General features: G+C 40.9%; 1 protein-coding gene across 4 annotated transcripts in view; it reads right to left on the bottom strand.

The window, feature by feature from the left end:
* The window catches only part of MBOAT1 (membrane bound O-acyltransferase domain containing 1), a 58963-nt gene that overhangs the window by 12562 nt on the left and 33016 nt on the right, over positions 1-13385 (bottom strand). For all 4 annotated transcript variants that reach the window (XR_010371624.1, XR_010371623.1, XM_064443691.1 and 1 more), the window contains 4 exons: positions 7331-7386; positions 5068-5122; positions 2120-2303; positions 267-459 (listed from right to left, as the gene is read on the bottom strand). Coding sequence is in view for 2 of the 4 variants with exons in the window: in XM_064443691.1 (XP_064299761.1) it covers positions 267-459; positions 2120-2303; positions 5068-5122; positions 7331-7386 (488 nt within the window). In the remaining 2 variants the exon portion in view is untranslated. The remainder of the gene's footprint in view (positions 1-266; positions 460-2119; positions 2304-5067; positions 5123-7330; positions 7387-13385) is intronic.

Genomic DNA, 13385 nt, shown 5'->3' on the forward strand with positions numbered 1-13385 from the left:
CTGGCAAGAAGTTGAAAAGCAGGTTTGGTTCCAGAGGCAGGGGATGTCAGACAAGCTAGAAGAGATTTTATGCATGTTTTTGAAAACTTTTCAAATCTCCCCGTTTTAGTGGGGTCCAGCACCTACACAAAAACATGTGTACATCTCGCATGGGAGCTACAGGTCTAGGGACTAATTTAGTTCCCCCCTCCCTGCCAATATTTCAGACCTCCTCCCCCATTTATGAATTTGTTACCAACAAAAAGAAGTGATGTAGCCAGACTTACCTAATGTCCATGCAAAGTAATACTTCGGTTTTGCTGCCTGTGTTACAACATACAGGTAACCAAGTCTTGACAAGAAGGGTGTTTTATCAAGAAATTCATTATCAATAATATATGCCATAGGAAAGTTCTTGGTAAGTGTCAAGAATAAAATGAGAGATACTAGTGTGACACACAGCTTGTACATCACTGCTCCCTAAAAAGCACATACAATAATAAAACATTGATTAGAAACATTTGCTTAAGTGGGGGGAATACAGTACTCATGACACGCAAAAACAATGCCCTTCATGAACGCACTTCAATAAAGTTAGTGACAAAGCTGACAATGATTAATTTTCAAGAGGTAACAGAGGAAAGGCCACGGTCAAACCTTTGGTTTAATTTGTTTTACTGAACTACCTATAGATAGGTACAAAGGACAATTAGAAGTCAAAACTAGTGATGAACTTCACAAGAGGCTCCTACATCAGTTAATGAAGGTCCTAAAATGAGAAAGGAAACAAACAAACAAAAAGAACCCTACGATGTAAAGGAGAAGCCTTCCCTATATGGGCTGTCATCTCCTGTAACTGAAGACTGGATGCCTCCTCGAAGCCAAAACCACTGGTATTCAGTACAACAGTAGGTCTATTGCCCAGCTACCATCCAGACATCTTGCTAAAAATCACTTGTCCAGAAAGCATACACCTTATACAGCACAAATACCTTCCTATGATATAGAGTATTTGCTATGCCATATTGTTTACTATTACCGCTCCCTAGCTTTATATATACTAATATTATTGGCAATCATGTCAGTAGTTAGAAGCTAGATTTCAAATACACATCAGGAGTAAAGTCTCCTTGACAGAGTCATAACTGAAAAGGTAAATCTGGCACTTGGGTACCATGTAAAAATTGACTCATGTTCTCAAAAGACTAATAAAAGTGCAATACACTATTGAAACAACAATGCATATTTTGATCCCAAGTACTTTTTAAATATCTTCTTCATTAATAAATTAATAATAAATTAATGTGTAATTATTTTTAAATAGTTACAATTCAAATTTGAATATTCTCTGCTGACTTGCATCTAACACAATATGGGTCTTATTCTGACCTCAGTCAGACTAATGTAAATGGGAAGTAACACCACTGAAGTCAGCAGAAATACAACTGTATGCAACAGGAGTCAGGTATGTATAGGCACATACTCACTTTCAGAGGAGATATTCTGCACACGCTTACAAAGCTACACATTCAGTGTCGGCTTAAGGAGAGAGAGGAATGTGGTTCTTACGCTTTGTTATCCTGCCTTACAAGATGGTCATTTTATAAGAAGGTCTTAAGTAATATTAAAATAAATATATACATAAAACAACATTATTGTTAATTGTATGTGAAAAATTACCTCCAAGTCATCTTAAAGTGTGAGATTCTCTTGCTAGGCACCTGGACAAGGCATAGTTTCTGATTAGCTGTGATTCATGTAGTTCTAACATTCCATACACTACCGGTGAGATTTTACTTTCTTTTTTCCCCCTGACATTTCCTTTTCTATCTGGAGGTGAACCGCAACTCACCATTGTCAGAACCTGCAAACCGTTCCTATCACTGCACAAAGGAGACCCATTAACCAGTGACCCATTTGGCAAGCCAAATGCATTTTGGGAACTCAAAGGGAAGACACTAGCCCTTTCACCCCTGACCTTGTGATAAAAACAGCAGCCACTTCACAGAAGAAAACACTAACATTTACTGGGAAGATAATCCAAAAATGGGTTTTCTTCTTAGTTTTTAATTATGAGAATCATGTGCAAAGCTGTACTCTCCTGCCCTTTGCAATAAGTCTTTGTCATTTTAAAACTTACAGTTGGAGAAGGATCAGGAAGTCTGTCATAACCCTTCTGCTTCCAGTTCACTTCTAATAGTTTCATGTGCACATGCCTCCCTTCAATGAAGGCTATATAATCCTTGTAATTGCTGCAAGGCCCCGCTATGATGCTCATAAAATTGAGGAGATAGCTTAAATACTCCAGTAAAGAAGGTCTTGTCCTGTGAAAATCATTCACAAACAAAAAAACAAAACAGAACCCAACACACAAACAAAAAAAAAAACCAAAACAAGGTAAAACACAGCAAAGGCTTTCACAAATGCTTTTTGTTGTACTGTCTGCCTCAGTCCCCAACTCTCTCCTACCAACCCCCCCCCCCCCGCTGAAAGCTCACTATATCTGTTTTAGAGAAGATGAAGCAATGTCCCTCTCATATCCCGGTGATGTCTGACAGATGGCAGTCAGAACAAGGGCAATGTGGAAGCGCCCACACTACAGGTGAACAAATGCTACCAATTTGTAAAGTTTTAATATTATTACTAGAAACACTTTAGTTAAAAAGTCATAAATGTAAATACCCACTCTCAAAGAAATTGACTTGCGCATTTTAAACAGGCCAGCGGTACCGGGAGTAAGAAGCTGGTAATTGTTTATAGACATTTGCCCAGTATGTCAGGGACCAGTAATGGCTGGCAGACCACAAGCTGAGTAACACAAGTGTCACCGAGCAGTACCTTGCCTTGGTGTGCAAACCACAGGGCAGGGAGCATTTAAGACCAGGTCTTTCAGGCCTGAGAAGAGCTCTCACCTACCCTTCAGTTCAGCCTTTTGAAAAATGGGAAGTGTGATGTGAGACACAGAGGAAGAGAATTGAAGAGGCACTCTGTCCTGCTGTGCACATAAAGGAAGTAGTTGCCTGTATTGCATCACAAAGAGGAAAACGAACTAAGGGGAAAAACACATAAATCAAAAGACAGCTGAAGATGAAAGTCAAGAGTCCATCATGTTTGTTATTTCCATTTTGCAAGCGCATGTCCCACAGGTTCCTTGGGGGGACATTAGGTGTAAAATTAAGAAGATCCACTGTCCAGATCAGTAGGATGGAAAAGAAAGATGCATGGGCCTCCCACTGCTAGCATAATTTGTGAATCGTTGGGCTTGCTTTAGTTATGTGGCTGTTATGTGGCTGAAAATGCCAACATCTAAATTCTGCACTGAGGTACACAGTGCTCTAAGTGTGCTAGCAGTCACCATCCAAGTGCACAAAGAGTCCCCAGATGAGAACAGAAAGTAGGGCACAGTGTTTCAAGACTTTCCTGTCCAAGACACAGATGGACACACATAAACCAAAACCCACTTAAAATTCTTTCAGAGCAAACCATTAATTTCTAGCAGAAAAACTAAGTAACAGTTAAACATTTGCCGTTGCCTACTTTTATTCTGAAGTGGAATTAGTTTGAATAAACAGTTAGCTTAGCCAGGATTTTCTGCATTCACCCTGCTGGTTATTGTAGATATTAATGCCTGAATGATATGTTCTCTAGTGAAAGCATTTCACAGAAAGATGCAGCAAACAATTTGGAGTAAGGCTCATCTTTCTGTTCTGCAAAATCGGGTCCTTGATTTGGGCTTCTGAGCTCTACGGTAAGATTAAAAATAAAGTCATCAGTTGCAACTAGATTCTGCACATGGGTGGGTGGGGAGACATGAGCAATGCCTGAAGGAATGTACAGAGGATGAGCGAGAAACAAAAACAGACCAAGAACAGGAGGGAAGACAAAAGGCTGTATTACCAAAGGGGATTTAAAACTTCAGTTATGACTTGTCTGCCACCGACACTTGAGCTATTGGCATATACTTTTCTATTATGAGCTCATCTACTGTACAAGAAAAAAAAAAAAAGCCTGTTTGGCAAGAATTTGACTAGAATTAATCATATAGTCACAAGGGCCCAGTGCCGTTAAACATTATGCTTTAAGCTTTAAAAATAGACACAAAGCTATGGGTGACAGCAAAAGTTTTAAGAGTCTCCCTGCAGGATTTTTGCTTTTCAAGAAATTACTTTCTTACTTTTAGAATCACAGGCAGATTTTCTGACAGCTGAATCTTCTGCCCTGAAAATGAAGGAAGTAATTTCCTTTGCCCTAAACAAACACTAAATGGTGAGAAGGAGTTATGGTTCTAAGACTAATTCTGTAACACTAATTCTTGAAAAAAAAAAAAAAAAAACAAAAAACAAGAGAATCCACCTGTATCCTGCACTTGTATTGAGACACAAAATAGAAAAAAAAAGGCGCTCAAATATATGATCAACATGCTGTCTCCCTCTGAAAAATGAGAAGACTAGTCACATAATGTGAAGGACTAGGAGTATTAACATTATGGTTGGAGATAGGAAAAATACAATTTGTGTCCAACAATTATGGCATAGTAGTACTTGAAGTGTCACAGTCAAACCAAAATAGATTTTTACTACACAGTAGTTTGCTGACAGAGGAGTATTCTACTTCGAAAAATAGCATATCACAGATAGGATAAAGACAAGAGCCAAAAAGTCCATATAGTACAGTCTTAGCCTGAATAGAAGAGCTGATTCAGCAAAGACTAGTTTTGTTGCCTGTGGTGTATATATTTAAGTCAATGAAATGTTGCCAAGTACTTCAGTGCTTTACTGACCAGCAAAGGGTGATAAAGGCAGATCTCCTGGATTGAAGAACTAAGGTATATAGCAGAGAAGATATTTATTTAAGGAGGACACTGACAGCAGCATTACAAAAACAAAACTGCTCAAGCAAATTGAAAAAGCAGGTAGGACTTTTGGCTTATCATGGACTGGAAGTAAGCAGGGAACATTTTCATGGCCAGGCCACTGAGTTGGTGCTGATATTGCAAAGGGGAAAAAAAAAAAAGCCAAACCCAAAAACCAAACCTAAACTTCTTTGGTTGAAATGAAACACAAACCAGCAAGGGAACTGAATTCTTACTTTACAGCAAGCCGATTCTGCTCAGCAGTGAGTTCCTCAGCTTGTCGCCCTATTCCTAGAGAGGAAGAAATGTCACATTAGATCTTTCCAAAAGCCAAACAGCGAAAGCTATCCCCAAAGCCTCATGTTTGCATCCCACAGATAAGTTTCTAAAGCCATAAGCTTCAAGATTTCTTTGTCACAGGCAGTTGCAATACAGCACAATTCCTAACTTTTAGGTCAAGTATATTCATACTCTACCCTACCTCTTCACCCAGTTCCTTACCTCATTCCCCCTTTCTCACCCATGCTACACTTGCAAGAAGAGCAGCCATAGTGTTCACACACACACAATGCAACTCGCAGTGCCACCAACTGGCAGCAACCCCCAGCAGCCTCTACGAACACTCGTGGGCTGGAAAAACCTCTGTTCCCAGAAGCCGCTGGCTCATTTAAGTGCAAGCCTCCTGCTGGCTCCTTGGTGAGAAATGGAGCATTTCACAGCAGGAGGAGTGGGCAGTGGAAGAGAAACGGGCTCTCAGGAAACAGAAGCTCCACTGGTGTGAACGAGCAGCCCGGCTGCCTGCTGCCGGAGCAAGCCTACACACACACGTCAGTAATAATCTGGAATTGTATAAGGCCCAGACTGGAAGGGCGGTTTCCTGTTGAGTGCACAAGACTGTCCCAGGAAAACTATGGAAAAATTTTGTACAATGGCCAGTGCGTAAACAGATGTTGCTCATAGCAAACATCTCAAAACCTTCACTCTGAAGCTTTAGCTGTGCATACTGTGAGGAATCTCACTGGCTTCAGCAGAACAACTCACCATGGGATGAGTCACAGCACTTGATGCTGAGCATGCATATATTCATCTTCACAAGATCAGGGGCTTGGAGTCAATTAACACTACTGTTCTAAACCTACTGGCCATAATTACGGACACACACACACAAGACCCATTTCCTGAAAAGACTGCTGATAAGCTGTTCATTTCCATTCTCTCTCCACTATTTCAGTTTGTAAGTACTGGGAGGGCATGAGTTCCAGGGAAACAATTAAGTACTTAATTACTTAAAGGGCTGGGTATTTTGTTTGCCTGTTTCCATTTATGGGCAGCTGCGTTAAACTTTTACAGAGATTTGCCTCTAATGAAGTGCAAGCTGCCTCCATTTGATCAACTGCTCTATATATGGATGTTCACAATGTAGCAAGCCTTTTCCACCATCACTAATCTGTAGGATTGCTGATTTGCATAAAATGCTCCTCCCTCTGCGGTTATCTTTTCCTTTCTGTCTGTTCAGTACCTCCAGTATTCTAGGTGTGCACCTAAGCTGCACACCACTGTGGCACAGAGCGATACCTGAGCTGGCTAGCTTAAATAACAGGAGGAGAGAAGCCTCAGCAACACGAGTGTCAATGACAAGGTCAATTAGCTGAGCTTCAAGCTCAGCTCAAGTAAGCATCATAGCCAGCTAAAAGCATTAGACACATTTCTGTTAACTTGGTTTGTGAACAATGCCAGACCCTGCAGTCTACGGTGTGGCCGTTGCCTAAATCCTAGATCATACCAATACTATAGCAGGCCACTGGAGTCACCCACAGCTTATAATGTAATGGGCCTTGGACCATCAGAAATTCACACTGCAACATCAGGAGACATGAGCAATAACGGTACTGAGGACAACTGACATTTCTAGCCTTTACACCGTACTAGACACAGGCATTTTACTGGGAAATAATAGTGCTCTTTGTCACAGCACAAGACTGAGGACAATGTTACTTTGCTTGCAATTGTGTTTCTCCCTGCACTGTGAAAAAAGCTATTGAATTCCACCTCTTGCAACTCACAGAATATAGTATCACGATATTTTATATATATAAATATATGATCATTATCATATTTTTGCTACATTAACATTACTGACTCAACCTACGTATCAAACAATTCTTGATTTTTTAAAAATAAGATCATTTTCAGAGAGCTTAAGGGTGGTGCACTGTATCGTCTAAACAGCAGATACTGGTACTAACTAAAATCCAAATTGAAGCCCAAGGAAGCAGAGCCCCCAAAGGGGAAAGCAGCTGTCTTCATTACTGCAAAGATGGTTTGATCCTAGAGAACTGATCAAAACTTGAATATTCTCATTTTCCTCCACAAAACGTTTTTCTTCTTCATTTGGAAGCAGCTTGCTGAACTACATTCATCCACCCCATAACTCAACCACAGATTGCACTGCAATGAAAAGGCTGTCTTCAGGCCATGGGAAGAGATTCCTTTTCTTACCGTCATGTAACTGGCATGCAAGTGTTGTGATCTTCTGTGTAATTATCATCAGCGGACTATAACAAAGACAGAAACAAGTTACATGTCTTGTAATACAAATTATTCGCAACTTTCTTACTCAATGTCTTTATCCCTTTAAAAGGCTTAACAGTAATAGCAACAAGTGGAAAACATCCAATTAAAACTGAAGGAGGAACTCAGGCGTAAGACAAATGCCTGGGTTCAAAACAACCCCGCAGTAGCTTGCACTGGAATTTTTAATGGCTAAGTGTGCATAAAGCCTTACTTTATGTCTCCCCATCCTGCAGCAGCGCAAATTGTAATTCAGAAGAAATCACACCACTTGGAACTACCAGCTTCTGCAGTCCGCTGGGCTTCCCTTTAGCCAAAGGGCAAATCCAAGCTCCATATGATTCAACACTAAAACACAGCAATGCTGCTGTAACATAACTATTGCTCTTCTTACTGTTACTCTCTTATTGTCTGCCTCCTCAGTGCCCTAAAAAAAAGTTGTTTCTGCAGATGCACATGCTTATTTCCCCACATGAATAGCCCTATCAATCAGGACTACGTGCAAATACCAGAATAGCTGTCAGCACAGCAGTTCCCCACTTGCTTCCCGGCCATGTAACTGCCGTGTGGACAGCCTGTCCAAGATGTACCATCCAGCTGGGAGTGTTTGGGCATGCGGGATCTGGAGTCCCCTAAAAACATGAGCTAGCTGTACCTGTGTCATGCTTACAGGCTACTACCCAGCAGCTTTGGGTCCAACCAAACAAGCAGTGTAGGAATAGCCACTATGTTCAATAGGGCTGCTTATACTTCCCATATCCAGCTTTACGGAGCTTCTTAGCAGTGTAGGTAAATGTGAGCCACTGCAGCTAAGAAATAGAAAAAAGGCAAAACTCAGCCTGGTGGCATCAGGAGCTGGTCCCCATGAGGATAAAGGACACAGCCAGGGGCATTCAGAGGTACTTAAGAAGAAAGAGGGGGGCGAACCATGGGGACAACTAATGAGTCCCTCACAAGCAGAGGTTCCAGGGCTAACTGTGGTCTGTATACAGCTTCTAAGGGCTGTGGAGCCCTTAACCCAGTGCTCGACACCTGTAATCTGGAAGGACCTACGGCAGGCAAAGCAAGGGATGAGCACCTGCTAACACTGCCTCTCCCCATCTTTCCGCCACTGGGGACACCAGCACAGGATGCCCAGATCTCACACTACCTACGAGATCTTTACAACCACAGTAGCCAGGAGGTTGTAACGGGTGACGAGGATACATCATGATTTTAAAAGCCTTAACTGTGATGATTGTACGTAAAACCAGTTCCACAGAAGACATTTGTCTTCGCTGAGAATTAATACAATGGATTGTTTCTCGATTTGGTGATAAGTTATCAACATAAACCATACAGAGGTTTCTGCTTGAACACAAATGAGGTCTTCAACATGGAAATTAAAACCTGAGTATGCGTACACACAATTTACAGAGTTTGACCAGTATATGGAACCTTTTAAAGAGACATGATTACTCCAAATATTATGCCTATTAACTTTAAATATCGTAATATATTTTCTGGAATTCAATGAAAGAAAAAAGATGAATGCTGGTGGGGTTTTTTTAGTTCAAGCATTGTATTTTCCCCACTTATTTCTCAAGGTAAGAGAAAAAAAATGATCAAAGTTACATTCAGTGATCTCTCTGTCTAAAATAAGTCAAATATTCACATTTTGCAGAGATTTTCAAGCGATTCTGAATCATCCTCAACTAAATCAACCTATCGGTAACAATCAAATGTAAATCCAGTGGCTGAGATAGTACAATAATCAGATTGCAGTTTATGATAAATCAAACTGATTTTCAAGATAATTAATATGCTGAGCATGGTAAACACAAGAATACTAGAAAAAGACATTCTTTCATCGTAAGTAGCCTTTTTCTTTTTTTTAATACTAAATATGACTGATCTTTTTCAGGAGTCTACATGTAATTCTGCGTGGGTAATTTGCATATTCTACCCAAAAACAGAGAACATGCAATATCGGCCAATTTCTTAAACTATTTTTATCATTTCAGCAGTCTCTACTTGAAATGTCATTAAAAAATCTTGCACGTAAAATCCAGAACAAGCTTAATATACGCAGATCCAGAATATAACTGCAACACAAGGGTTTGTACAGCAGATTTCCTTGGGTCACCTAGATCACTGACTGCAGCTAAGGACTGGATGAATTCAGCAATGGCTTTTCATCTTCCAGAAAACTCCAATATTGTGAAATAGTCATTCTAATTTTTATTCAGATTTGTCTTTCAAAAAAGTTATTTATAAGCTGTTTTCACCATTATCTTAGACATCCTATTTCTCAAAGTAGTTTTTCCCATTCAGACAAAATTTAGCTTTGCCTTCAAAGAGACATAAATCCCAATCCTTTAACCATACGAAAAAGCAGATTTTTTTAATCCTTAAGAGAGACACAGGCTGTCAGTGAACCAGCAGTTCTACTGCAATAAACAGGTTTTTATTTTGTCAGTGCTTGACCTTTTAGCTTTATGGGTGAACACTAACACTTGTTTCAAATTGGTTCAATTTGTTGCAAATGTTTCTTATGGCAAGCACTTTATGCCAATATTGAAGTGGGTAACTTCAAACCTCAGGCTCAGAGCCAAAAACTTTAAGTGCCGAAATTTAGACACTTGCCTTAGAAAATTAGGCCCCCCACCGTAAGCAGGAGAGAATCAAAATGCAAACAATCCTGATGTGCTGATCAACCAAGGGAAGCAGAAGTGCAGCCTGCGCTAAAGTCACAGAATGTATAAACAGAGAGAAGATGGGTTCTCTTTGTCTATATTAGGAATTCTTCGCCTCGTTGACGGCACATTGTGACCCAGCAGAACAAGTCAACCTCTTGTGCACATTAGTCAGGAAACACGGACAGTCTGCCTCCCTCAAATCCCAACTCCAGAGGAGACAAGCGGGCCCAAAAGTGACACTGCCAATGCTGTGGGTGGGAGGGAGACCCACAAAGTGCGTCTGAGATACCTTCAGTTCTCCCTCTCCTTCCATCATCATACTACATATCTACATATCGCTTCTATACCCTTCTTGGGAAGGAAGAAACCTGTTTTACTGTAGCAATGGGTTGGCACCCTCTAAATCTTTCACAAGATCAGTATCAGATATCATTAAACACTTCACACAAAGGGTAAACAAGGTTTCAGGTGAAGAGGGAGCACCTTCCCCCTCCCTCACCCATCTGCCATTCCCCCACTGACTTGATCTTACTGGGGGACCAAGCCTTCGCTGCAGGAAAGGGCAAGGCACAACAAAGCAACAGTGCTGGAGCTCCGTCACCTTCTGGCACCCCTTTGGGGTGTGGGTGCCCCCCACCTTCTGCACACCCACACCTGTCCCACTCCCCCCTGAGGACCAATCTCTCCTTGTCATGCACACACACATAGAGCAAGTCTAAGACTGTTTTTACTTCTTCGGAATGTAAAATAGTCCTTTCCCCCCTTATTTTCAGAGCAGTGCATAAGGATGCAAGTCCTGAATAAATATTAAAAATAAGACAAGAAAAATACATTTAATTTAGGGGGAAAATTAATATTGTTTCCTAAATACACATGTGAACTTTGATTATTAAAACTTGGAAATACCAGAGTATTGAATTGTCATTTCTGTTCAGCCTTTCAGGTAACCTCTAATTTTACACAGCAATAAAGCATTGAGCAAGTTAATATGTAAAATAGAGCATCATATCACATAGAGTCAACTGTTTGACACACTAATATTTTAAACTTTATACTCTACTGCAAAAAGCCAGAAGTGCTACGAACAAGAAGAGAGTTAACAAAACTAGAAAACTTCCAATACTCTTTCTTTCTCCCAAATTTTGAGATGCACAGGTTATTATTGGGAGTGGGGTAAATTATTAGGTTGAATTTAAAAAGGAAATCTGCCTACTATACTTGCATTTACAGATGAAGCATGAAGATCTACCCCTAGAAACAGGGCATTTGAAATAAAACACATATTTAAGAAGCCTAAATGACTTGTACTCGATCATATTTGAACACCTTCCAATCACTTTGCAACTGCATGCCAAAAGCTGTGATTCTACATCCTCTACATGCACTACAGTTACAAACTAGCACAGCAGCACAGAATTAGATTTACCTGAGGTGTGATATCTGGCCCCCCCATATTTTATATATTGGCTAAGAGTTTATTCTCAGGTTGTAGCTGCATTGTACCTCCTGTTACAATTGTCCCCGGAAGTCAGTATGAAATAGGAAATTTCAACAAATAAAAAAAAAACCCAGACTGTCTTTACCTTATGTTAGATGCCTTGAAAAACAGCACAAGACAAAGATGCAACAGTTTACAAAGAATGCTCAGTAGAGGGTTCCACCCCCCTAATTAAACCTTCTAAACGAACACATACCAGTTAATATCATTCTTAAATATGGCTCGCCCCAACATAATAAATTTGCTCCGAATCATGTGCCAGTGGAACTAAGGATGTCAGCACCAGTGGTAGCCTGCTGTGGGGATCCTCCCCATATCACAGGCTGGCTTTTGAACTGAGCAAGCTTCAAAGCTTATGTGAGAAGACTTTTACCAAGCAGAGTCTGCCTGACCTTAGGTAATCCCACGGAGGAGTCTGGCACACACTCGCTAGAAATAGTTTCCACTGACCTGATTTCACTAAGAGAGGAGGTGGAGTCAAAAGGCTCATTGCAGACAAGACTCCAAAACAGCAAACATTTATCTCAGGTTTATCTCTTCAGCCCTGAAGCCACGACGGGAAGTTCACACAGTCTCACTCTGCTACGACATTAACTGTGCTGCCAAGGGGATTGCCGAGCCAGAGGCGCCACAACGGCTTCACTGGCAACAGGCTCTTACTTCTGCTTTCGACAACAAAATGAAGAAGTGCTGAAGCACACAGAGGAAAAATATTTTATTAAACGCACTCATGCCTCCAAAGTGACTTCCAATTTGCTTCACGTGTTTTTCTGCTGAAAGCTCACAAAGAGTGTTTCTTACGCCTTCATGATAGAAGCATTTAACTTAAAAGAGTATTTGCTTCTGGAGAGAGAGTCCTGGGATGCACTAGATATGTGGAGCTCTAGCACTGACTGCCTGCTTCAACTTTGGCTAATTCCCATGTTGTGGCTCTTGCAGGGCTTCTGTGTAACCCACGGTAAGTGATCTCAGTGCAGTTTCAAGCAAACACTCAGCAGAGCCACCAAGCAGCAAGCGGGCACGGAAAACTGACTGACCTCCCCTTACTCACCTTGCACGTGCACTACTGTACTGCCTCTGGGAACTTGGTGCAGACCCAAGTTACCCAGAGCGGCTGGAACATACGCTGCAGGCAACATATTGTACTTCATACGTTTAAAAGACAAGAAAGTAAAAATAACCAGCTGAACTCACAAGACCAGTTAGCATTTCTGCATTGTGTTTTAACATGGTAACAGACTACATCTATGTTTGTTTCCATCAGCAAAAGTATTTCCTTTGTAAAAGCCGACTGTTGTACCTTTGTTCCTTTCTTTTGTGCTTGATACTAAGCCACTGAGGGGGAAAAAACGGCAACAAAGCACAAACCACCCGACAAAAATTCACTGCCAGAAGTGACACTTGTTAAAGTATCTGCTTATATGGCTTTTTGCGAGGGCTCTTTCAACGACCATCCCTTCCTAAGCGGTTTGCTGAGAATGCTGCTGCTGCTCTGCATTTGGTATAAAGCATACATGTAAAGATGCCCATTCCTTCTGGAGAGCAATGTCCACCAAAACACTCATGTAAGAGGTACTGATTTGACATCTGTGGGGAGGAAAACTGCTCAAGTCTCCCTGATAATTCAGCTCTGATCTTTCTAAAACCAAGAGAAGATTGACAGCAATGCCAGTGCACATGGTGATTTTCACAAACTGAGTTTCCTTCTGTAAGGAATGGCACCAAGAAACTCACATATGCACGATCGTTCCCTGACATTCACTGAATGAGCTGCAATATTAGGAAATTTTGCTCAGGCACTACAAGA

The sequence above is a fragment of the Phalacrocorax carbo genome, chromosome 2 (genome assembly GCF_963921805.1).
Source record: "Phalacrocorax carbo chromosome 2, bPhaCar2.1, whole genome shotgun sequence".
Taxonomy (NCBI): Eukaryota; Metazoa; Chordata; class Aves; order Suliformes; family Phalacrocoracidae; genus Phalacrocorax; species Phalacrocorax carbo.